The sequence below is a fragment of the Oncorhynchus keta genome, chromosome 35 (assembly GCF_023373465.1).
Source record: "Oncorhynchus keta strain PuntledgeMale-10-30-2019 chromosome 35, Oket_V2, whole genome shotgun sequence".
Taxonomy (NCBI): Eukaryota; Metazoa; Chordata; class Actinopteri; order Salmoniformes; family Salmonidae; genus Oncorhynchus; species Oncorhynchus keta.
The window spans coordinates 30742971-30770574 of NC_068455.1; the positions used below are offsets into that span (position 1 = coordinate 30742971).

General features: G+C 44.7%; 1 protein-coding gene across 2 annotated transcripts in view; it reads left to right on the forward strand.

The window, feature by feature from the left end:
• Window positions 1-27604, forward strand: part of LOC118369087 (latent-transforming growth factor beta-binding protein 2-like) — a 184750-nt gene that overhangs the window by 84031 nt on the left and 73115 nt on the right. For both annotated transcript variants that reach the window (XM_052496861.1, XM_052496862.1), the window contains exons 7-11: window positions 2672-2913; window positions 4640-4742; window positions 17117-17191; window positions 26968-27090; window positions 27325-27489. In XM_052496861.1, the coding sequence (XP_052352821.1) occupies window positions 2672-2913; window positions 4640-4742; window positions 17117-17191; window positions 26968-27090; window positions 27325-27489 (708 nt within the window). The remainder of the gene's footprint in view (window positions 1-2671; window positions 2914-4639; window positions 4743-17116; window positions 17192-26967; window positions 27091-27324; window positions 27490-27604) is intronic.

The following is a 27604-nucleotide window of genomic DNA, read 5'->3' on the forward strand; positions in this document are numbered from 1 at the left end:
TCCTGTAGTCACACTGTGTCCTCCAGTTCTGCTGATTTTACTGCTGTCTTTTATTCATCTGATTCATCATGCCCTCTCAACTGTGCTGGTTTTGTTTGAATTAACTCAGGTTTATTTGTTGACGTGCAACGGCCCAGTTAGAAACTCTGCTGAATTCTACCTTCGTGAACCAGCAGTGAAAGTCAGAATGGGTTCTCAGTAGAATATGTAATATGTAATGTGTTTTTTTGGAGTTCCCCATATTGTTCACACAGTGCTCCCTCTTATCAACAGAAGACCCTATAGTGAATTAGAAACAGAGCATGCCCTAACCATGAAGAGCCGCTAAAATAAGCAGCATTAAAGCAACATTCCCCTTTTGTCCTGGCTTCTCTTTGGCCTGCTGTAAGTAGAAGCAGAAGCTCTCTCTTCAGATTCTCACTTAGCTCCTTTGAATTCCATTCTCCATTTTTTCCCCAGCCCTTCCTGACTTTATAATGCTAATCTAATGACAGACCACATGTGTGGGTTGTTACATCACAGGGTAGGCATCTGCCTGTCTGTCTGACTGTGTCGAGAGAGTCACTACAAGGCCATGGTAAAGTCATGTGCTCTCTCTCTCACTCTCTGTAGTATATCAAACACACGGCCTGTTTGTGGAGCTGTGATTTATGAAAGGGGAGAGTATGTCAGAATTCCTGGGAAATTCCTCGGCACATCCTGAATATGGATGTGCTCTGGTGTCACATGGACAAAGGAGAATGTCCTCAATATTACAACAGTTCTGCAATTCCTTCAACCTGTCTCAGGTCATAAACATATAATAATGGAATTCAACGTTTGTGTGTTTTAAGTGTCTTTTCGTTTGTGCTGTATCTCTGTTAAGACCTGACGTTTGTGCTGTATCTCTGTTAAGACCTGACGTTTGTGCTGTATCTCTGTTAAGACCTGACGTTTGTGCTGTATCTCTGTTAAGACCTGACGTTTGTGCTGTATCTCTGTTAAGACCTGGCTTTGTGCTGTATCTCTGTTAAGAGACTCTGTTAAGACCTGACGTTTGTGCGTTTGTGCTGTATCTCTGTTAAGACCTGACGTTTGTGCTGTATCTCTGTTAAGACCTGACGTTTGTGCTGTATCTCTGTTAAGACCTGACGTTTTGCTGCTGTAAGACCTGACGTTTGTCTCTCTGTTAAGACCTGGCGTTTGTGCTGTATCTCTGTTAAGACCTGACGTTTGTGCTGTATCTCTGTTAAGACCTGACGTTTGTGCTGTATCTCTGTTAAGACCTGACGCGTTTGTGCTGTATCTCTGTTAAGACCTGACGTTTGTGCTGTATCTCTGTTAAGACCTGACGTTTGTGCTGTATCTCTGTTAAGACCTGACGTTTGTGCTGTATCTCTGTTAAGACCTGACGTTTGTGCTGTATCTCTGTTAAGACCTGACGTTTGTGCTGTATCTCTGTTAAGACCTGACGTTTGTGCTGTATCTCTGTTAAGACGTTTGTGCTGTATCTCTGTTAAGACCTGACGTTTGTGCTGTATCTCTGTTAAGACCTGACGTTTGTGCTGTATCTCTGTTAAGACCTGACGCTTGTGCTGTATCTCTGTTAAGACCTGACGTTTGTGCTGTATCTCTGTTAAGACCTGACGTTTGTGCTGTATCTCTGTTAAGACCTGACGTTTGTGCTGTATCTCTGTTAAGACCTGACGTTTGTGCTGTATCTCTGTTAAGACCTGACGTTTGTGCTGTATCTCTGTTAAGACCTGACGTTTGTGCTGTATCTCTGTTAAGACCTGACGTTTGTGCTGTATCTCTGTTAAGACCTGACGTTTGTGCTGTATCTCTGTTAAGACCTGACGTTTGTGCTGTATCTCTGTTAAGACCTGACGTTTGTGCTGTATCTCTGTTAAGACCTGACGTTTGTGCTGTATCTCTGTTAAGACCTGACGTTTGTGCTGTATCTCTGTTAAGACCTGACGTTTGTGCTGTATCTCTGTTAAGACCTGACGTTTGTGCTGTATCTCTGTTAAGACCTGACGTTTGTGCTGTATCTCGTTTGTGCTGTATCTCTGTTAAGACCTGACGTTTGTGCTGTATCTCTGTTAAGACCTGACGTTTGTGCTGTATCTCTGTTAAGACCTGACGTTTGTGCTGTATCTCTGTTAAGACCTGACGTTTGTGCTGTATCTCTGTTAAGACCTGACGTTTGTGCTGTATCTCTGTTAAGACCTGACGTTTGTGCTGTATCTCTGTTAAGACCTGACGTTTGTGCTGTATCTCTGTTAAGACCTGACGTTTGTGCTGTATCTCTGTTAAGACCTGACGTTTGTGCTGTATCTCTGTTAAGACCTGACGTTTGTGCTGTATCTCTGTTAAGACCTGACGTTTGTGCTGTATCTCTGTTAAGACCTGACGTTTGTGCTGTATCTCTGTTAAGACCTGACGTTTGTGCTGTATCTCTGTTAAGACCTGACGTTTGTGCTGTATCTCTGTTAAGACCTGACGTTTGTGCTGTATCTCTGTTAAGACCTGGCGTTTGGGAACACCCTTTGAGAAGCATCACTGCAAGGTCCAGGACTGTTCATCATGCTCTTTCCCGTGTCCAGACAGATTGGGCTCAATGTGTTTCTGCTGAATGTGGTAGTAGAGTGTTGCCTGACAGACTGTGCTGTGCGCTCTGTGTCCTGTCCAGCCTCTCTACACCCATCCATGGTGAATGTCCACATCCAGCACCCCCACGAGGCTGAGGTGCAGATCCACCAAGTTGCCCGGGTCAAGCCTGGCCAGAGACCCCCCGCGGCTGAGGGGGCTCACTCTGTACAGCAGCGCTCCCAACCTGGCAATGGCATCAGCAATGGGCATGGGCACACCAGACCACACAACCGGCAGAACGGATACGTGGGGAGGTGCTTCCAAGAGACCGTTGATGGACAGGTATAGTATGGTCCACTGAGTATGATGTTTTGAGTGGCACACTCTGTCTGATAGTAGGTGTCTGGGACAGGAAGTATGTCTGTGGCTTTGAATTAAACTGCAGCCAGGATTTATAAGCTCTCAACACATTGATCATCTCGTGTTCCCCTCCCAACACCCACAGACGTGTTATGAGTTAGGCTTGAGAGGGTGAAATCCAAGTGAGAGGCTGAAATCCAACCCACGTCTCAAACACAGAGCGATCTCCTTCACACACACACACACACACACACACACACACACACACACACACACACACACACACACACACACACACACACACACACACACACACACTCTCACACACACACACACACACACACACACACACACACACACACACACACACACACACACACACACACACACACACACACACACACACACACACACACTCTCTATCTCATCTCTCACACACACACACACTCTCTATCTCATCTCTCACACACACACACCCTCTATCTCATCTCTCACACATAGAGAGTAAAGAGCAGTGGTGGTGGTTGGAGGAACCCATGGAGGTAGAAATCTGAGGAACGGCTCATTGGAACGGCTGGAATGGAATATGTGGAAAGGTAACAAACACATGGAAACCATGTGTTTACGATACCGTTCCATTCCAGCCGTTCCAATGAGCCGTTCCTCAGATTTCTACCTCCACTGGTAACGAGAGCTCCTCATCGTAGGTTCTGTATAGGCAGCATCTGTTGGCTTGGCTGTGAGAGATGCTGTTATTCCCCCTGCCTCCTGTTTCCAACTCTTAACAGTAGTGTCCTCTGTAGAGCTGCTGCCAGCCCAGTGTTAGACTATGTGTTATCAGCTACTTGACACGCAGAGCAGAGAAAGTGTATGTTCGTGCTGGAAGGGATCTTTCATTGTCCATGCCATTTTGAAAATAACCTACAGTCAGATTCATGACGCTCATTGGTCCTCCCCCCCAAAAAAGAAGATTTCTGTTTGGTCTTGACTGACTTTACCAATTAGGTGTTCCATAGCAATGTGTCCTTAACTCTTTTCCCAAAGCTCCATGAGGCACCATTTGTCAGGCAGAATTCAGTGATGTTTGATAATAATCTCTCCACAATTAGCCAAGTTCCTTAACGAGCCAAGCCAAGAGCAGCAGTAGAGCTATTCCTGGTTCAGCCTGTTTATGTCCTCTGCTGCGGACTAACCAATCTCAGATGTGTTCAGTTCAGCTCACTCTGTCCTCATTCAGATGAGAAGACTCAGAAACTGCTAAACACCCAAACATAAACACACACACACACACACACACACACACACACACACACACACACACACACACACACACACACACACACACACACACACACACACACACACACACACACACACACACACACACACACACACACACACACACACACACACACACACACACACACACACACACACACACACAGTCCAATTAAAACACACACACACAGTCCAAGTAAAACATGCACGCACACAGACACACACACACACACACACACACACACACACACACACACACACACACACACACACACACACACACACACACACACACACACACACACACACACATACAGTATATAAAGTCAGGTTAAACAACATGCTGTCAGAGTGGAAAAAGGGAAGGTGTCGGTGATGTGTCCTGTGTTGTGTGAGTGTGTTGAGATGTGTGTGTGTGTTGTCATTGCAGTGTGGGAAGCCTCTTCCGGGCCTGACCAAACAGGATGACTGCTGTGGAAGTGTGGGTGCCTCATGGGGCCTGAACAAGTGCACAGAGTGTCCAACCAAACCAGGTGAGTCCCCTTTACCCTCACATCCTGAACACACTAAACCAGTGAACCTAGATCCTCCCGGGCTATTCCTTCTGTTATGTTATGATGTGTTAATTTGGCTAAACAATGTATTTTACGTCAATCGTGAACCCAATCTATCTCTGAAATGAACCGTCAATCCCTTTAACAGTGGGGTGATAATTCTGGATGATTACTGAGTTTTGTATCCTAGATTAGAAGGATCGTGCCTCAACTTTTGGCATCACTTGTCATCTCATTGTAAACTGTAGTTGTTTTCACTTCTAAAAACAAAACAATGCACCAAATGAAAACCCATTTAGCATGACTAACAGAGCCTGGCAGGAGTGCCACCCAGCCTGCCATCAGGCAGAGAGAGAGGCCAGCTCTGCCTCTACTATAGCTAACAGAAGAGAAATGGACAGCCATGGTTCCTGACCAGAGCTGCCTGTGCTGCTGTGATGGTTTTGAGAAGCATCCGTGTGCCTGTTGGGTGGTTCTTCCCCTCTTTCTGTGTGTGGAGGCAGCAGACTCTCAGTCACGTTGTTGGCAGCGTTTCATCATTATGTTTTAAATAGAGGAGCGCTCCGGGCCCCTGATGACCCCCACCCAAGGGCCTCCAGGCCCTACTGAAGCTCCCCACGAGGGTTGTTTGGTGGTAAGGAGGGACGGTCCCCACCCTGCTCTTCCCTGTTAATCCTATCAGGAAGAGGCCTGGCTGCGGTAGATGTCAATAGCCTGTCACAGGGTGCTGTCATAGCCCCTTCCCTGTGAAGTGTCTGTCTGCCGGAGCTCTAATCACAAGCAGACATCATCTCATCTAAGGTCCATTCATCATAGACGAACATCTATTTTTCTCTTCTCTCTGTGCCAGAATCTCTCTCACTATCTCTTTCTTTCTTTCTCTATCTTATTCTCTCTCTCTCACTCTCTCGGTCTCTCTCTATCTCTTTCTTTCTCTCTCCCACACCAGCATCTCGTTTGACTCACAGATGTTTTCCTCTCCTCCGTCCTTTGAAGTGGGGAGAAACAGAACTATCCCTCCATTCTCTCATTGTGTAGTTGTTTCGGGGCAGCTTGGGCCTTGGTCCCGGGTCACACGCAGAGTCGCTGGAGATGAGAGAATGAAAGACAAAAGAGGAAAAGATGAAGCCACATACTGTATGTCCCATGCTGATTGGTGCATACTTTGAAGGACTGTATACAAATATGGCCAGAACCCGCTTTTGCTGGCTTCATTATACTTTGTGTACTATGTAGTAACTTAAACAATTGGACACGCGCTAATGAAGAGTAATCATTTTGTCATCCCGTACATCTGTCTTGGACTGCTCCCAGCCAGATCAGTTGATGGCTTGATGACAAGTATCTGGAAACTAGTCATTTACCTCAATGAGAGAGGCTAGTGTCTCTCCTCTCTGAGCTTGTGATGCTGAGGTCATAATGCCCAGCTTGTTTTTGGGTGTGACTCACGCAACACCCGTCAGTTTATTATTGTTTGTAAAACATACAGGCCATTGAAAACAAGTGTCACAGCAACAGGAGCCACTTAACAACATATTTTGTAGACACTGAGAACTATGTTGCTTAGCTGTTTAAGAACTAGTGTCGAATGTGGTTCCATTAAGGAATGCTAGATCCAGACCTACTGTTTCCCGGAACCTTTTAACGTCTCCTCTGGTCAGATCCAAGTGCCAGGATGTCTCGTTCTCTGTTGCCTATCTTGGCTTCAGTCCTGACTGTGATCTCCACACCATTCCCACGTTATTCTCCTATAGTTCTCCCTCTATCCAATGGGAGGGAATCACTGAACTCTCTGACTGATTCAGTGAAAGACATCAATCCAAGACACTGCCAGACTACTCTGTTGTTTTAGGCAGATACAGTATTATTATTGTTATATGGAGTGGAGGAAGCCACAGTGCGGTGGGGAAACCAACGGGTGTGTGTTTTTGGGAGGGAGGGAAGTTGACGTAATGGAGGTAATGACAGTGACACTGTGGAAGCCCGAGCACCAGCCCCGTTCAGCCCTTTAGGATCGAATGCACTATAAACCCACATGCTGCACATTTCAGTGAGTAATGAACTCCAGATAAAATAAGACCCTGGTCCATCTCTCCTCTCTCTCTCTCTGGTTCATGTGTCCATCTCTCCTCTCTCTCTCTCTGGTTCATGTGTCCATCTCTCCTCTCTCTCTCTGGTTCATGTGTCCATCTCTCCTCTCTCTCTCTGGGTCATATGTCCATCTCTCCTCTCTCTCTCTGGTTCATATGTCCATCTCTCCTCTCTCTCTCTGGTTCATATGTCCATCTCTCCTCTCTCTCTCTGGTTCATGTGTCCATCTCTCCTCTCTCTCTCTGGTTCATATGTCCATCTCTCCTCTCTCTCTCTGGTTCATATGTCCATCTCTCCTCTCTCTCTCTCTGGTTCATGTGTCCATCTCTCCTCTCTCTCTCTGGGTCATATGTCCATCTCTCCTCTCTCTCTCTGGTTCATATGTCCATCTCTCCTCTCTCTCTCTGGTTCATGTGTCCATCTCTCCTCTCTCTCTCTGGTTTATGTGTCCATCTCTCCTCTCTCTCTTTGGTTCGTATGTCCATCTCTCCTCTCTCTGGTTCATATGTCCATCTCTCCTCTCTCTGGTTCATATGTCCATCTCTCCTCTCTCTCTCTTTGGTTCGTATGTCCATCTCTCCTCTCTCTCTCTGGTTCATATGTCCATCTCTTCTCTCTCTGGTTCATGTGTCCATCTCTCCTCTCTCTCTCTGGTTCATATGTCCATCTCTCCTCTCTCTCTTTGGTTCGTATGTCCATCTCTCCTCTCTCTGGTTCATATGTCCATCTCTCCTCTCTCTCTCTTTGGTTCGTATGTCCATCTCTCCTCTCTCTCTCTGGTTCATATGTCCATCTCTTCTCTCTCTGGTTCATGTGTCCATCTCTCCTCTCTCTCTCTGGTTCATATGTCCATCTCTCCTCTCTCTCTTTGGTTCGTATGTCCATCTCTCCTCTCTCTGGTTCATATGTCCATCTCTCCTCTCTCTCTTTGGTTCGTATGTCCATCTCTCCTCTCTCTGGTTCATATGTCCATCTCTCCTCTCTCTGGTTCATATGTCCATCTCTCCTCTCTCTCTTTGGTTCGTATGTCCATCTCTCCTCTCTCTCTCTGGTTCATATGTCCATCTCTCCTCTCTCTCTCTGGGTCGTATGTCCATCTCTCCTCTCTCTCTTTGGTTCATATGTCCATCTCTCCTCTCTCTGGTTCATGTGTCCATCTCTCCTCTCTCTCTCTGGTTCATGTGTCCATCTCTCCTCTCTCTCTCTGGTTCGTATGTCCATCTCTCCTCTCTCTCTCTGGTTCATGTGTCCATCTCTCCTCTCTCTCTCTGGTTCATATGTCCATCTCTCCTCTCTCTCTCTGGTTCGTAATGTCCATCTCTCCTCTCTCTCTCTGGTTCATATGTCCATCTCTCCTCTCTCTCTCCGGTTCATATGTCCATCTCTCCTCTCTCTCTCTCTCTGGTTCATATGTCCATCTCTCATCTTTCTCTCTGGTTCATATGTCCATCTCTCCTCTCTCTCTCAGGGTCATATGTCCATCTCTCCTCTCTCTCTCTGGTTCTTATGTCCATCTCTCCTCTCTCACTCTGGTTCATGTGTCCATCTCTCCTCTCTCTCTCTGGTTCATGTGTCCGTCTCTCCTCTCTCTCTCTGGTTCATATGTCCATCTCTCCTCTCTCTCTCTGGTTCATATGTCCATCTCTCCTCTCTCTCTCTGGTTCATGTGTCCATCTCTCCTCTCTCTCTCTGGTTCGTAATGTCCATCTCTCCTCTCTCTCTCTGGTTCGTATGTCCATCTCTCCTCTCTCTCTCTGGTTCATATGTCCATCTCTCCTCTCTCTCTCTGGTTCATGTGTCCATCTCTCCTCTCTCTCTCTGGTTCATATGTCCATCTCTCCTCTCTCTCTCTGGTTCATATGTCCATCTCTCCTCTCTCTCTCTGGTTCATGTGTCCATCTCTCCTCTCTCTCTCTGGTTCATGTGTCCATCTCTCCTCTCTCTCTCTCTGGTTCATATGAGGCTGAGAGAGAGAGAGAGGGAGAGAGGGAGAGAGAGAGAGAGAGAGAGAGAGAGAGAGAGAGAGGGAGAGAGAGAGAGAGAGAGAGAGAGAGGAGAGAGAGAGAGAGAGGGAGAGAGAGAGAGAGAGGGAGAGAGAGAGAGAGAGAGAGAGACCACAAGAGAAGGTCAACCAGTGTATGCTTATTTATTTTCCCTTTTGTACTTTAACCGTTTGTACATCGTTACAACACAGTATATATACATGATATGACATTTGTAATGTCTTTATTCTTTTTGAACTTCTGTGAGTGTAATGTTTACTGTTAATTTGTATTGTTTATTTCACTTTTGTATATTATCTACTTCACTTGCTTTGGCAATGTTAACATATGTTTCCCATGCCAATAAAGCCCCTTGAATTGAATTGAATTGAGAGAAAACAGTGCCAGACCTTATTTAAATTTCAGGCTTATGGCTGAAATGTTGAAGTGTGTCCTCTGACAGGAGAGGAGATGTAAGCAATTAGAGCTGCGTGTCCCTCTAGACTGCAAGATGACACCTGATTGGATGAGGCAAGGCCAATGTGGGGTATGGAGTTGATTGACAGCTAATTTGCTTTCAAAGTACAGTATATTGGGAAACGTACCCAATAAAGTGAATCCAGCTATTTGTAGATACAGTAGATCAGAACAATGATAGGTAGATCAGTGTCATTCAGGCTGTTTGTTAGGGTTTTCTGCATTGAGGATCATGTTAAGTGAAAGGTTCATGTGAAAACTGATCTGAGGTACTTTAGAAGAAAAAGTGTGACTGCCTCTGCCCTGAGTGTGACCCTATGACCTGGTGCGAGAGTGGCATGGCTGTTTCTGACTTTAAATGGAGTAGCTGGCCACCCATAGTGGCCATCTGTGCCAGTGTGTTCCATGGCTTATTCAATTCCATAAAGCATGGCTCCGGTCGTCTCCCTATCTGTCATTCCAGAAAGTCTTCCCTCCAAGTGACTCTCCCACTCCGGGTTGCTTCCCAGGGAGCAGGAACAGAGTTCCCCGGGGCCAACATAACTCACAGACACACCCACAGGAGCCCTGGCCTCTGGACCTGGAGCCACTACCTCCCCAGGCCACCGAGGTCACAGCATGATGTCACAGCATGATGATGTCAGCCCTCTGCCCCTCCTTCCTCAACCCCGACCACACCAGCAGGCCCGCCCCATACTGAGGGAGCAACCTCCCTCTGACTCTACTATCTCTCTCTCATAGGAATGTTATTCCTGAGCATCAGATTAATCAAATAAGATGAGAAGGAGGAGAAGAAGGCCCTGTTCCAAATCACCCTACATGAGATCATCCCTTCCAGTCCCATGGAGAACTATTGAATCTGCCCATTTAAGACCAAAGCATGTGCCTAGTACTTTTTATTAGCAGTGATCAAACATTGAACACTTGTTAATGACCAACATCCAAACCCAGTGATGGGGCGACTTGTTCAGAACAACACAGACAGAGCTGAACATGTGCTGTAGTCCGTGCCAAGGTTCCAGGCTGCTCTCTCTCTCTCTGCCACTGCAGCCTCTCTCTCATGGTGATTAGACAGAGACGTTGCCATCCTTTGACAGGTTCTGATTCGCTCTGTGTTGATTTAGCTTAATGCCGGGTACAAACAGTGTGATGGAATCTATTAGCTAGACAGCAGTGTGGCTAATGGGGGCTGACTGGGCCTGACTGCGAGCAGGAATACATCCCAATACAGACATACAGTATCTATCTATCTGGCCCGGAGAGGACTGCTAAGTCCAAGGCACCGTGCCAGTGAGTTGGATGCACATGGAAATGAAATCTCTGTTGCACGGCTGGATATGATACATGTTTAGCCTGTTCTTCATGGGGTATGGACTGTACCATTTCATCTCTTGGCCTCGCCCCCAGTGGTAAATATTTCATGTCAAGTGGCAGCAGTGGGAGATTATGGGAGAATGTGTGTCTATTTAAATGGGAGGTCACAGCCACACCGCTGTGGGTGTCGTAAAGAAGAGAGGACAGAACAAAATTTTAAAAACTGTCAAACTACAAACAGATGCAAAAAGCATCAAATTATGTTGAAAACTGAGATAAATATAATGTTTTTGAAGAAGGATTAAGCCAAGCCGAACATGAGGGAGAAGCACTTTGTGACATCGCATGATGTGAAAAGGCCTTTATAAATACAGTTGATTTCATTTGATGAAATAAAGGCCTTGATCGGACCAGCTGCATTGTCTTTATACAATGTCTGTCAAAACATGGTAATTGTCTGTGCCTATGAACATGCAGCTGGGAATGTCATTTACCCAATATCAATCTCCAAGCTGGTATACTGGAGCTTTTTAAGAAAGATAATGTTAGCTTTGCATGAGTGTGTGGTGTCTGAGGCTGATCTCATCATGGGGATGTTGATTTTAGGTCCATGTGGCTGTCTCGTCTCATCTGATGCCCCAGCGATTGACTGGCTGGCAGCTGGGGCTTATTTACAGGGCTCGTGATATGGGCCGTGCCAGAATGGCAAACTTGGCTTGTGTCAATGAGACGTTCTGCTTTGAAAGCAAATGACTTCCCCTTAGCTGTTTTCTGCAATCAGTCGTTGGCCTGGAGGCCAGAGGGACATGGGTTCTTTCTCATCTTCATCTCAAAGGGAATGAAACAACTCCTTGTGATTAAAGGATTGTGTTGGGTTTACCCCTCCATGGCACCAGTTTGTCCCAAGGCCATCTGTTCTCAGTAAGCAAGTCGCTTAAAGGGTTTTAAAGGTTATTGGCACTCATGTCTGCTGTGTTCCTACAGAATGGCTAATTTTGGAATGGATAGAAATGACTGTCTCCCCTCCTCCTGTGACTCACATCCATTCCCCTTCCCTGGTCTACTACTTCTTCTCAGGTTCTCCAGCTAGGCTCCTGAATAAGCCTGGGAGTAGGGGGTGACTCAGGACAGGCCCCATGGAGGAGCAGTATATTGGGGTTGAGGCAGTACAGTACATTGTGGGTTCAGTACCGTGCTCTCAGCCTGTGATGGATGTGCCTGGCACTCGTACGTCTAAGCAGGCGAATAGAAGCCTCCCTCAGGCCAGGTGGTCCACATAATGACTGCACTAAATTACCAATTAAAGATTTCTGTCAAGCAGAACCCATTTCACTAGATGCGCTCCTTTCCCTTCAGACTCCTTCCCTCTCGCTCTTTTCTTACCTTCACTCCCCTTTTGCCTATCCTCCTCTCTCATTCCCTCTGTAAACACCCACATCTCAAAAGGCCTATTTCGAAGACCGTGCTGAGTTAGCTTTGACTCCTGTTTTAGAGTAGGCTCTCAAAAGAAAGTGATGCCACCTATTAAGAACTGTTATATGAGGCTTCAACTGTTTACAAGCAAATATTGCTGGATGGTTGCAAATAAAATGCCTGACACAATTTAGAGATGACTGGTGAAGTACAACAAATCAGTCAAGGGTGACAAAGTCTTTTGGTAAAGTGCAATGAATGAATGGAGGGGAACAAGTGAGGCCAACAGTCTGTGTCCCTGTACTTCCTCTTTGTAAAGCACAATGAAGATGGGCCAGTCTGGTCTCTCTGTCCCAGCATCCATGTAACCAAGGGGAACACTAATGATGCAGCGAGGTCACTCTTGCGTTTCACTGCATTGGGATCTGTGACAATGAACATTGTCTGGGTCAGCATGACGGCATGGCACATCCATTCCACAGTGGCATTCTACTCACAGTAGGTTACAAAACATCCTGAACTAGCATATATCCTAGATACATAGCTTCCAGTACATTTCACTCTTTGGGTTTTCTGTCCATTGCACTGGCCTATAACTCGTTTTCCCTTGTAAGGAGGCCTGTGCCCTGCCAGGCATCCCTTGGCATGTGCCCCTGCAGTCAATCAGGGAAGACTGATCCTGTTCTCATAGGGGTTCACACCCGCCTCGCCCACCGCCCTGTCACAACAGCTCATTACCCAGAGGCCTCTCTGGGGATTCCAGGGGAGCAGGGCGGGACCGGAACAGCCGCTTCGCTTTGACACGATTATCCCCGACCCTGACCCTGCAGGGGAGCTCCCGTCTGGTCTGATCCACTTCTGATCTGCTGTGTCAACCTGCAGATACTGCAGCCTTACTGCCTCCTTCAGTGATCACTGAGTCACGTCATGACCAACAGTATGAACTCATACTGTTAGACTCTCACAACCACTCAGAACACAGATGGGAAAACACCATAAATAAGACAGATTGATGGCACATTCCAGGTAGACTACAAGATCTATCCCTATTCTTTCTCCTCCCTGCGATATTGATAGCCTGTTGATGAACTGAGGTTCACCAGTACCACAAACGGAGACAACTTTGGCAGCTGGATCTGGAATCAGAATTCCACCATTTTTTCCCAATTAACAGCTTGTCGCCTGTGTAGGAAGGAAAAGGAAAATAAATGACTTGGGGTTCCCAAACAAACAGAGGAGAAGGAAGGCTGACTGCAGGGTCAGCTTTGCATCAGTGCTGCACTGAGTAAAGGGCAGATGTGCTGCTGTGGCTGAGGGGATGCCGGACCTATTTGCACTGCCCTGGTGTCTAGATTGATGGGTTGTATGAGAGGGGCTCTTATCAGGTCCTGTTGACCCACCATCTGCTTACCTGCCAGACGGCCTGCGACACCACTGTCTGCCAGGCGGCCTGCGACACCACTGTCTGCCAGAAGGCCTGCGACACCACTGTCTGCCAAGCGGCCTGCGACACCACTGTCTGCCAGGCGGCCTGCGACACCACTGTCTGCCAGACGGCCTGCGACACCACTGTCTGCCAGGCGGCCTGCCACACCACTTTCTGCCAGGCGGCCTGCGACACCACTGTCTGTCACTCCCAGGCCTCCAGATCAACACCCTGCAATCTGCTGCAGCGTTGCCTGAGGATAAACTTCCCCTCAGGGCCCACTCAGCCGGAGAAGAGCCTGGAGGGAAGAGAACATGTTTTCATTGGTACTGGTGGCGAAATTCCTGCTGTGCTCCAAATGACGTTATAGATACTGTGTAAGAGCAAAGATATTGAAGGTACTTATGGAGCTCACATGTAGTGTGCCATACTGTGTGCATATTGCAAGCTATTAATGAGTGTGTGTGTGTGCATACACTACCGGTCAAAGTTTTACAACACCTACTGATTCAAGGGTTTTTCTTTATTTTTACAATGTAGAATAATAGTGAGGACATCAAAACTTTTAAAAAACACATATGGAATCATGCAGTAACCAAAAAAGAGTTAAACAAATGAAAATATATTTTACATTTGAGATTCTTCAAATAGCCACCCTTTGCCTTGATGACAGCTTTGCACACTCTTGGCATTCTCTCAACCAGCTTCACCTGGAATGCTTTTCCAACAGTCTTGAAGGAGTTTCCCACATATGCTGAGCACTTGTTGGCTGCTTTCCTTCACTCTGTGGTCCAACTCATCCCAACCATCTCAATTTGGTTGAGGTCAGGAGATTGTGGAGGCCAGGTCATCTGATGCAGCACTCCATCAGTCCTTCTTGGTAAAGTAGCCCTTACACAGCCTAGAGGTGTTATGGGTCATTGTCCTGTTGAAAAACAAATGATAGTCCCACTAAGCCCAAACCAGATGTGATGGCGTATCGCTATCGCTGTGGAATGCTGTGGTAGCCATACTGGTTTAGTGTGCATTGAATTCTAAATAAATCACAGACATGCGGAGATCATCTGTTCACCCACACCGCGTCTCACAAAGACACAGCGGTTGGAACCAAAAATCTCCAATTTGGACTCCAGACCAATATACAAATTTCCACCAGTCTAATGTCCATTGCTCGTGTTTCTTGGCCCAAGCAAGTCTCTTCTTATTATTGGTGTCTTTTAGTAGTGGTTTCTTTGCAGCAATTCGACCATGGAAGCCTGATTCACACAGTCTCCTCTGAACAGTTGATGTTGAGATGTGTCTGTTACTTGAACTCTGTGAAGCATTTATTTGGGGTGAAATTTCTGAGGCTGGTAACGCCAATGAACTTATCCTCAGCAGCAGAGGTAACTCTGGGTCTTCCATTCCTGTGGCGGTCCTCATGAGAGCCAGTTGCATCAAGGCTTTTGATGGTTTTTGCGACTGCACTTGGAGAAAGTTCTGGGAATGTTCCGTATTGACTGACCTTCATGTCTTAAAGTAATGATGGACTGTCGTTTTTCTTTGCTTATTTGAGCTGATCTTGCCATAACATGGACTTGGCATTTTACCAAATAGGACTATCTTCTGTATACCCCCCTACCTTGTCACAACACAACTGATTGGCTCAAATGCATTAAGAAGGGAAAAAAATCCACAAATTAACTTTTAAGAAGGCACACTGTTAATTGAAATTGATTCCAGGTGACTACCCCATGATTTATGTCCAAATAGCCACTTGTTGTTAGCGTGTTCAGCCCAGTAATCCATCTTCATGAGGTGCGAGCATTTCATCCAGACCATAAACTCAAAAAGTTCTGTTACAGTCCTGTAGAAACATGTCAAACTATGTATGGAATCAATCGTTAGGATGTTTTTAACATAAAACATCAATAATGTTCCAACCGGAGAATTCCTGTCTTCAGAAAAAGCACTGGAACGCGAGGTAACTCTGTCGGGAGCGCGCGTCATGAGACCGAGGCTCTCTGCCAGACCACTGACTCAAACAGGTCTCATGAGCCTCTCCTTTATAGTAGAATCCTCATTCAACTTTTAAAAGACAGTTGACATCTAGTGGAAGCCCTAGGAAGTGCAACCTCATCCATATCTCAATGTGTACTCGGTAGGCAAAGCTTTAAAAAACTACAAACCTCAGATGTCCCACTTCCTGGTTGGATTTTTCTCAGGTTTTCGCCTGCCACATGAGTTCTGTTATACTCACAGACATCATTCAAACAGTTTTAAAAACTTCAGAGTGTTTTCCAGTTCACTCTGGGCACGCTATTCATCCAAAAGGGAAAATGCTGCCCCCTATCCCAAAAAGGTTAACACTTTTTTGGTTACGACATGATTCCATATGTGTTATTTTATAGTTTTGATGTCTACACTATTATTGTACAATGTCGAAAATAGTAAAAATAAAGAAAAACCCTTCAATGAGTAGGTGTTCTAAAACTTATGAACGGTAGTGTATATGCTGAAAATTAGATCAAATGTACGTATGAGATATCAACATTCTTCTGAAGGCTTGTCAATTGTGTGGTTCCGCTCACAATCTGATGAACTGGAAAAGCTAAGAATGGTCTGGAAGTAACATGAAAAACAATCTCTGCTCTTCCGCTGAAAAATCCACCCTAGCCAGACACTACTAAATCATGAAGAGGACCGTTCTCCTTTCAACATGTGTCTGATGATATTCTAGGAGACTCTTCTCCTGCGTCTCCTCTTTCACCTTTCCATAACTGTGAAATCTGTGACTAATCACTTTGATTCTGTCCAGCAATCGGCTCTGATTACCCCCTACCTTCCCCACAAGTGAAGCCTCAGTCCTGGCCATCTGATATTGAGAATAGCCCCCTTCCCCGGTCCCAACAACTAATTGAGCATACCCTGACTGGGTGCCGAATGAATAATGACATCATGTTTTCAGGCCTCTGTCAGCAAGTGAATGGCCACGCCGGGGGCATGAACAAATACAGAGCGTTATTTACAACACCGCTTCTGTGAACCTCTAAAGTACCTCGCTGAAGGACATGCTACATGAGGAGATTGTTATAGTTATAGTAGAACAAGCAAGAAAAAATATGCGCAGCATCCTCGTAAGAACCCCAGTAAACCTACATTCCTCATCATTCCTGGCGTGTACACATGAAGCATTAGTCTGGTGTTTAAGTGGATTTTCGCCGTGGTTGGTGACACAGGTCATGGCTATGGCATGTGTTTTCTCGAAACAATTTATGATATACAGGCTCTCTTTCACTGTGTATGTGTCCCCAGGGCTGTGGACCTCTGGGTAATATGATTAAAAATGACGTGCGGTGTTGATGATTGTGCGTGATGGCAGTGCTGTCGTATAACTGTAGTTAATGGGGATTCATTTACATGGCAGCATTGTGGTGTCCCGCAGGGCCCAGCTGTGGGTCCCCGTCTAATTTCTCCCCCTGCCAAGCTCAGCACATCTGTAACTTATATGCTTCCATGCTACACATGAACCATCTCCCTCCCTTCCTCCCTCCCTCCCTCCGTGTCATATGGATGCAATGTTTTTTTAAAGTTGACAAGCAGTGTGATAATTTCTCTTTCTCTAATCAGTGCTCTCACTCATCACCTTCTTTCTTTTCCTTTTCCCGCAGCGTATGCAGTGATTGCGAACGGACAAGTGGAATGCCCTAAGGGTTACAAAAGGATGAACATGACTCATTGTCAAGGTAATGGGAATGAAAGATATCTTGTTGTTTGGTTGTGTTTAGTAATACCAATAGTGCCTGAAGAACTGTCATTTAATTTTTTCTCATAGATCAAATCAAATCAAAGTTTATTTGTCACGTGCGCCGAATACAACAGGTGTACACCTTACAGTGAAATGCTTACTTACAGGATCTAACCAAAGGTGCTGGGGGAAAAAAGGTATATGTGTGTGTAGATAAGCAAAGAAATAAAACAACAGTAAAAAGACACGTGAAAAAAGAGTAGCAAGGCTATATACAGACACCTGTTAGTCAGGCTTATTGAGGTAGTATGTACATGAAGGTATTGTTAAAGTGACTATGCATATATGATGAACAGAGAGTAGCAGAAGCGATGAACAGAGAGCAGAGAGCAGATTGTATTCTAACAACATGTCTGCATTGAATTCAAATGACCCAAGTCAACCCCCACACTCCACCACACCCTATTCTCAAAACGTTATGTCTGTATTGTGATAAGAACAGTTGTACAGTGACTGCCCATACATGGCCATGCTTAACAAACCCCCAGGGCCTGTATAAAAGTATTCCTGTCTATATGTCTAGCCCACTGGGAACAGGGTCATGGGTACAACAAGCTGTGGCCTGGGTCAGAGTTCAGCTGCCCTAATATGCCCCAGGAGGGAGTGGCGTTTTTAATTGCTCTGTGGAGGTCTGTATGGAGCTATATAGCCAATGCCTTTTGTTAAACTTCTGTTACAGTTTGTTCTCAACACTCCCACTCAATCTGTCAGCGGGGGATAGACGGCGTGACTTCCAGCTCACCCATCCATCTGTGTGTGAAAACAAACTGTGTCCGTCCGTCCCTGAATGTGTTGGATGCCTCCCTCCTCACTGCCTTTTAGTGGGCCCTGTCAGCCTGCTGACGGCTATAGAAGAGATATCCTCCCACAACGTACATCCACTGGATGCTGTAGATACTGTAGACCAGTGTTTCCCAAACTCCTTTCCTCCAGTACCCCCAACAGTACATATTTTGTTGTGGCCCCGGACAACCACACCTGATTTTACTTGTCAACTAATCATCAAGCCCTTGACAAGTTGAATCAGGTGTTTTTGTCTGGGGCTACAGCAAAGAAATTGTACTATTGGGAGGACCAGGGTTGGGAAACACTGCTGTAGACAACCACAAAGAGGGAGGGAATCACATATAAGATGGTTAAATCATATTGGAATTCAAAGATCAATAGGTCTATTTTGGCCTGAAGATATATGCATTACCTCATACATCAATGATTTCTGGATGTTTCTCGTGCTATTCTCCAAATATAGTTTCTGTCAGTGCTAAGGACTATCAGTTAGATTTATGACCAGCTCTTCCACTCCCAACTTCCAAAGACTTGATTTATGTTTTTTTAATCTGGAGGACATTGCACACTTAATCTTATGGAGTGTACCATCATCAACAGATCATTTTAGATGTTATAATGGTTTGAAATGCACATCGCAGACAAAAAAAAACCACACAATGTTAAACAAGAAGATTAGTTTTATTTTATTAGATTGGTCATAATCAACAGTAAATTTCAACAAGTTTTCTGAGTTGCATGGCAACTACTGTAGTAGAGTGTATTGTGGATACTGTGGGTGTTTCTTCTCTGTGGTGATGGAGTTATTAATATGCTAAATTATTTTGCATTCCTCGTATTTATATAAAAAAAAGCGGTGGACAAAGGGTGTCAAGAGTTGCCAGTAAAGTAATTTATCTGACTTTAATTCAGCTGGCTTTTTCTGATCACTTCAAGATGTTCTCCCCTCACAGTCCCTCATTTTTGGAGGCTGAAAAACCAAACTGACAGATATTCACAATATTTACTGGCCAGCTTCAAAGTCTTGTTCCAATTCAGCTGGAGCTCCATTCCACAAAATTATTTTATTTTACCCCTCAGAACAACTGCCAAGGAGGCAAAAAGCTGATTTTTCAGTGATTCTGTCATTATTATCAAACGGGTGTCCTCCTTGCCAAAGCGTGACTCCTCGCCTTGAGCTTCTTGCTCTGTATTTCAGAGTAGGAGAAAAAGTATTGTGTCTTACCCTGTGTCTGAGCACAGACGTGATTCACCCTGCTCTTTCTTTCTACCCCTGCTGCTGGGCTCGGTGGCCTACAGTGGGCATCGCGTCACAGATAAGATGTCCCCTCGGAAACACAAGCTGTTTTGTGACCTCCGGACAGGCCCTTATCTTTCAAACACTCCAGAGAAACTGGGTCAGCTGGAGTCACCATGAATATATATAGGGCTGCTTATGTAGTGGAACATCTATGGCCTCACTGCCATAAACTTAATATGTGCTGTTTCTGTTGTGAGTGGGGGGCTTAAGTCTCTATAGACAGCAGGTCATATTTTTAGTTAGCCTATATCGAGATGTTATTGTGAACAGATCAGCTTGTCGAAGCACCCGAACACAGGCGGGAAGTATAAAATGAACAGACCAGAGGCAGTGGTTGTGGTTCCTCTTGTATTGTTTACTAAACGGGTCTTCTTTCACCTGACAAAAATAACTCCCGTGCAGGGAACGTCCAACTCTGAAACAACTGCGTAACAAAACAAATAAACATAAACTAAGCCATTGACCAAAAGGCCGTGGCCAAAAAAGCAAAACAAAAACAACAAACGGCTACTCCTGTCTTTAGACTATCATCTACTCATAATAGTTACAAGAGGAACACTCCTCTCTACCTATAGCCTGCCTTGGTTAACAGAGAGACAAGGTGCCCCGTACACAGACGCTTTCTCTGAGGTAGGAAAAACCCATGTCCTCGCAGGTCCCCGTCTCTACTCCCAATCGTCCCCCAGCTCCTCTCCTGGCACACGGATATAGAGGAAGACACAAAGCAATTAGTGGGCCCAGCTGTGTACTAATTGGCTTTACACTTGAGTACCTGTCCCCTGAGGATGGTGCTGTCGTGTCGTCTTCCTCCGGTTGGTCACTGAACTCTCACATTATGGATTGAGATTTGACGGATGTTCCATTCAAGGACCGGTCAAGTTCTTACATGTATCTGAGAAGATTTGGAAAAGTAACACTTATTCTTCCCAAATCCTCAAATGGATGGGTTTTTCGCTTCTTGACTTATGTTTAGTGTCTGACTCAAAACATTTAAACACCTCAGTATTCACAGAGGATCCACCAGTCCCCACTCCAATAGTACTAGATATTTCCTTTACAATGACAGTAAATAATTATCCTGGTTGTTTATGTGAATCCTCTACAAGCTTATTTTGTCCCTGCCGTCATAAAGTGAGGAATGACGAGTCGGGTGAGTTCAGGGCCGGCAGGTTGTCAGTTTAAGCGCAGTCAGGGGACTCTTTGGGTGGAGTCATCATTCCGCGTCATTACTACAATAACAATGGCGTCATGAGAAACCTGTCGGAGGGCTCTGATGGAAGTCTATGTGTGTTCCATCTGTGCCTATATAATAACAGAGAATGTCTCTTGGAGAATGAGTGAGCGACCAACCATGAAGTCAGATAGGTGTTGAGATTAGTGCAGGTCATGACAGGCTGTCAGTTCCAATCTCTTACCCCCGACCAGACTGTACCACTAACACTAATCTGGAGTCAACCTGACCCTGGATTACAGACCCCATGTGATGAAGGAAGGCTGAGCCTAACGTTAAACTTCAGCCTTCAGCTCTACATCCCTATAGTCCCTGTCGCCTCCACAAGCAGTGTTGTTGTCTCTCTGAGTGGGAGCTAGCAGAGTTCCGTTTCCCCAAGAGATATGGTTTGGTCAGAGCTCATAGTGTATAACCCCATGACATGAGTTGTCCATTGCGTCTTCTTTATGTGCCCCATGGCTCACCCAAACAGGAAACAATGTCCGCCCATTTGCTTACACTTGAGTCGGCCTGTTTACATCATTACTAACAGAGGGGCTTGGGGATAAGTCATGGGGGAGTCAGCTATTTATGACCTTAAACTTGTTCCCCTTTTAATCCCCCATACCACCAACACACATGCACGCACACAGGCACACGCACACACAGACACATATATAAATACACACACACACACACACACACACACACACACACACACACACACACACACACACACACACACACACACACACACACACACACACACACACACACACACACAGTGCATTCAGAAAATATTCAGACCCCTTGTCTTTTTCCAGTTTGTTATGTTACAGCTTTATTCTAAAATTGATTAAATAGTTTTTTTCCTCGTCAATCTACATACAAATACCCCATAATGACTAAGCAAAACCAGGTTTTTATACATTTTTGCTCATTTGTAAAGATTTTAAAACTAAAATATCACATGTACATAAGTATTCAGACCCTTTACTCAGTACTTTGTTGAAGGACCTTTGGCAGCGATTACAGTCTCGAGTCTTCTTGGGTATGACGCTACAAGCTTGGCACACCTGTATTTGGGGATTTTCTCCCATTATTCTCTACAGATCCTCTTAAGCTCTGTCAGGTTGGATGGGTAGCGTCGATGCACAGCTATTTTCAGGTCTCTCCCGAGATGTTCGATCGGGTTCAAGTCCGGGCTCTGGCTGGGCCGCTCAAGGACATTCAGAGACGTGTCCTGGAGCCACTCCTGCGTTGTCTTGGCTGTGTGCTTAGCGTCATTGTCCTGGTGGAAGGTGAACCTTGGCATTCAGGCCAAAGAGTTCAATCTTGGTTTCATCAGACAAGAAAATCTTGTTTCTCATGGTCTGAGAGTCTTTAGGTGTTTTTTGGCAAACTCCAAGCGGGCTGTCATGTGCCTTTTACTGAGAAGTGGCTTCCATTCTACCATAAAGCTCTGATTGGTGGAGTGCTGCAGAGATGATTGTCCTTCTGGAAGATTATCCCATCTCCACAGAGGAGCTCTGGAGCCATGTCAGAGTAACCATTGGGTTCTTGGTCACCTCCCCGACCAAAGCCCTTCTCCCTCGATTGCTCAGTTTGCCCGGGTGGCCAGCTCTAGGAAGTGTCTTAGTGGTTCAAAACTTCTTCCATTTAAGAAGGATGGAGGCCACTGAGTTCTTGGGGACCTTCAATGCTGCAGAAATTGTTTCGTACCCTTCCCCAGATCTGTGCCCCAACACAATCCTGTCTAGGAGCTCTACGGACAATTCCTTCGACCTCATGGCTTTGTTTTTGCTCTGACATGCACTGTCAACTGTGAGACATTATATAGACAGGTGTGTGCCTTTCCAAATCATGTCCAATCAATTGAATTCACCACAAGTGGACTCCAATCAAGTTGTAGAAACATCTCAAGGATGATCAATGGAAACAGGATGCACCTGACCTCAATTTAGAGTCTCATAGCAAAGGGTCTGAATACTTATGTAAATATGTTTTTTCTGTTTTTAAAATTTATAATACATTTTTAATACATACAAATTTGTAAAACCCTGTTTTTAATTTGTCATTATGGGGTATTGTATGTAGATTGATGATTTATTTAATACATTTTAGAATAAGGCTGTAACGTAACAAAATGCGGAAAAGGTCAAGGGTTCTGAATACTTTCCAAATGCACTGTATATATACAGTACGCTGAGTGTATAATACATTAGGAGCACCTTCCTAATATTGAGTTGCACCCCCTTTTGCCCTCAGAACAGCCTCAATTTGTTGGGGCTTGGATTCTACAAGGTGTTGAAAGCGTTCCACAGGGATACTGGTTCATGTTGACTCCAATGCTTCCCACAGTTGTGTCAAGTTTTACTTTGGGTGGTGGACCCGTTCTTGAGAAACACAGGAAACTGTTGGGCATGAAAAAAACTGCAACGTTTGCAGTTCTTGACTAATTCAAAGGCACTTTAATATTTGTTCTTGCCCATTCACCCCCTGAATGGCACACATACACAATCCATGTCTCAATTGTCTCAATGCTCAATTTACTATAAAAGTGACCAAAAAAAACCACAATACATTATTTACCATTCATTTCTATTGGTCACAAAATAATCTGAAACACAACCAAAACAAACAACAAATGCGTCCAACAAGTTTGTAGAGTTACGAGCCTGATGTAATCATCGCGTGCTACAAATATGAGGCCAAGTACTAAACCTTTGACTACTTTAATACACTTATAAGGGAGTTTGTCCCAATAATTTTGCTCCCCTAAAATGTACAAAAAGTGCTGTAATTTCTAAATGGATTAGAATACCCTAAAATTAAAGTTGACAGCCTGCACATTAACCTCATAGTTACTGCACAATTTCAAATCTAAAGTGCTGGAGTACAGCACCAAAACAACAAAAAATGTGTCACTGTCTCAATTATTTTGGAGCTGACTGTATATACAGTATATATATAGAGAGAGAGGCCTGTACTCACATGATAGTTTGTTTTGCCTCCCATCACTCCCCAGACCCTGCCTGTTCCCTTATAAGCTCACTATTTCCACCAGCTAGCACACCAGCAAAACAAGAGCAGATACATTATTATTGGGAAAATTTGCCATGGCAGCTTGTCAGGTTCCAGTCGTCACGGCGATGGGAAAAGGCCTAATGATTTACTCTTTGTTTAACTCTGTGAAAAAACAAACCCTGCATGGTCCCAATGTGGTGGCATGACTAAGAGGCTGAGGCATGTGGTGCTCATCTCCTGCCTCCTGCCTGGGCCACTAGCTACCTCCTCTGGCTGTCTGGGTGACTCAGGAGCACAGCTCTCTGCTGTTGAATGGACACATAAACAAACGCCACTCACCATCACGTTATCTTTTCTCCTTTCCGCACATGGTTGAGGGGGAAAAACACTCTCTGTCTCCAGTATATTTCCTAACGTGAGCTTATAGGATGCATTGACCTTGGTCACAGTGTGGGAAATAAACTGTAGGAACAGGGATGCTAATCTAAGACATACCCATCTCTGCTCTGTTTCCAACTACCCTGGTCTTTCAGGAAAATAACCATCTCTATATCTCTCTCTCTGTTTTGTAAAAAAAGATTTGATAAGATACCAAGAACAAATACAATAGTGTGTGTGTGTGTGTGTGTGTGTGTGTGTGTGTGTGTGTGTGTGTGTGTGTGTGTGTGTGTGTGTGTGTGTGTGTGTGTGTGTGTGTGTGTGTGTGTGTGTGTGTGTGTGTGTGTGTGTGTGTGTGTGCACAGTTCACGTGTATTTGTGTATCTGTGATGTCACCCACTCTGATGTATTATATTGTTAAAAAAGCCATCTATCATATGTCATCTAGGGCATCTATCATATGTCATCTAGGGCATCTATCATATGTCATCTCCATCTATCATATGTCATCTATATTGTTAAAAAAGCCATCTATCATATGTCATCTAGGGCATCTATCATATGTAATGTCATCTAGGGCATCTATCATATGTCATCTAGGGCATCTATCATATGTCATCTATCATATGTCATCTATCATATGTCATCTATCATATGTCATCTAGGGCATCTATCATATGTCATCTAGGGCATCTATCATATGTCATCTATCATATGTCATCTAGGGCATCTATCATATGTCATCTATCATATGTCATCTATCATATGTCATCTAGGGCATCTATCATATGTCATCTATCATATGTCATCTATCATATGTCATCGATCATATGTCATCTATCATATGTAATCTATCATATGTCATCTATCATATGTCATCTATCATATGTCATCTAGGGCATCTATCATATGTCATCTAGGGCATCTATCATATGTCATCTAGGGCATCTATCATATGTCATCTAGGGCATCTATCATATGTCATCTATGGCATCTATCATATGTCATGTATGGCATCTATCATATGTCATCTATCATATGTAATCTAGGGCATCTATCATATGTCATCTAGGGCATCTATCATATGTCATCTAGGGCATCTATCATATGTCATCTAGGGCATCTATCATATGTCATCTATCATATGTCATCTATCATATGTCATCTAGGGCATCTATCATATGTCATCTAGGGCATCTATCATATGTCATCTAGGGCATCTATCATATGTCATCTAGGGCATCTATCATATGTCATCTAGGGCATCTATCATATGTCATGTATGGCATCTATCATATGTCATCTATCATATGTAATCTAGGGCATCTATCATATGTCATCTAGGGCATCTATCATATGTCATCTAGGGCATCTATCATATGTCATCTAGGGCATCTATCATATGTCATCTATCATATGTCATCTAGGGCATCTATCATATGTCATCTATGGCATCTATCATATGTCATCTATCATATGTCATCTAGGGCATCTATCATATGTCATCTATGGCATCTATCATATGTCATCTATCATATGTCATCTAGGGCATCTATCATATGTCATCTAGGGCATCTATCATATGTCATCTAGGGCATCTATCATATGTCATCTAGGGCATCTATCATATGTCATCTATCATATGTCATCTATCATATGTCATCTAGGGCATCTATCATATGTCATCTAGGGCATCTATCATATGTAATCTAGGGCATCTATCATATGTCATCTATCATATGTAATCTATCATATGTCATCTAGGGCATCTATCATATGTCATCTAGGGCATCTATCATATGTAATCTAGGGCATCTATCATATGTCATCTATCATATGTCATCTATCATATGTCATCTATCATATGTCATCTATCATATGTCATCTATCATATGTCATCTATCATATGTAATCTAGGGCATCTATCATATGTCATCTAGGGCATCTATCATATGTCATCTATCATATGTCATCTAGGGCATCTATCATATGTCATCTATCATATGTCATCTAGGGCATCTATCATATGTCATCTATGGCATCTATCATATGTCATCTAGGGCATCTATCATATGTCATCTATCATATGTCATCTAGGGCATCTATCATATGTCATCTAGGGCATCTATCATATGTCATCGAGGGCATCTATAAGTATATGGACACCCCTTCAAATGAGTGGATTTGGCCATTTCAGCCACACCCGTTGCTGACAGTTGTACAGTATAAAGTCGAGCACACAGCCATGCAATCTCCATAGACAAACATTGGCGGTAGAAAGGCCCTACTGAAGAGCTCAGTGACTTTCAACGTGGCACCGTCGTAGGATGTCACCTTTCCAACAAGTCAGTTTGTCAAATTTCTGCCCTGCTAGAGCTGCCCCGGTCAATTCTAAGTGCTGTTATTGTGAAGTGGAAACGTCTAGGAGCAACAACGTCTCAGCGGCAAAGTGTAGGCTGCACAAACTCACAGAATGGGACCGCCGAGTGCTGAAGCATGTAGCGTCTGTCCTCGGTTGCAACACTCACTACCGAGTTCCAAACTGCCTCTGGAAGCAACGTCAGCACAATAACTGTTCGTCGGGAGCTTAATGAAATGGGTTTCCATGGCCAACCAGCCGCACACCAGCCAAGATCACCATGCACAATGCCAGCGTCGGCTGTAGGGGTGTAAAGCTCACTGCCATTGGATTCTGGAGCAGTGGAAACGCGTTCTCTGGAGTGATGAATCACGCTTCACCATCTGGGTTTGACGGATGCCAGGAGAACTCTACTTACCAAAATGCATGGTGCCAATTGTAATGTTTGGTGGAGAAGAAATAATGGTCTGGGGCTGTTTTTCATGGTTCGGGCTCGGTCCCGTAGTTCCAGTGAAGAGACACCTTTACACTACATTCAAGACGATTCTGTGATTCCAACTTTGTGGCAACAGTTTGGGGAAGACCCTTTCCTGTTTCACGATGACAACCCAACAATCCGATACTGTACTACCATGGAGTGTTTTCTTTTCTCAGACATCAACGAGTGTCTGATGAATGGGATCTGTAAGAACGCTGAGTGTCTGAATACCAGAGGAAGCTACAGATGCACCTGTAAACCAGGCTACATGCTGGACCCTGCCAGGAGCCACTGTGTCTGTGAGTACTCCTACTGCCTTCCTGTTACGTCTGATGGTCTGTCTGTCTTATGGTGTTTCCTTGGTCTGTGAGTACTCCTACTGCCTTCCTGTTACGTCTGATGGTCTGTCTGTCTTATGGTGTTTCCTTGGTCTGTGAGTACTCCTACTGCCTTCCTGTTACGTCTGATGGTCTGTCTGTCTTTGGTCTGTGAGGTCTGTCTCATGGAGGCTTGTATATGTTTTTTTCGGACAGCGGACAAGGCTGTGTCGGACCAGAGGGGGATGTGTTACCGCTCAGCGTCAGCGGGGATCTGCTCTCTGCCTCTCGCTCAGCACATCACCAAACAGATCTGCTGCTGTAGCCGTGTGGGCAAGGCCTGGGGCACGGCCTGCGAGAGGTGCCCTCTGCCAGACACAGGTACCCACACACCCTCTCTATTTCTCTCTCTTACATTTCTCTCTCTTACATTTCTCTCTCTTATATTTCTCTCTCTTACTTCTCTCTCTTATATTTCTCTCTCTTATATCTCTCT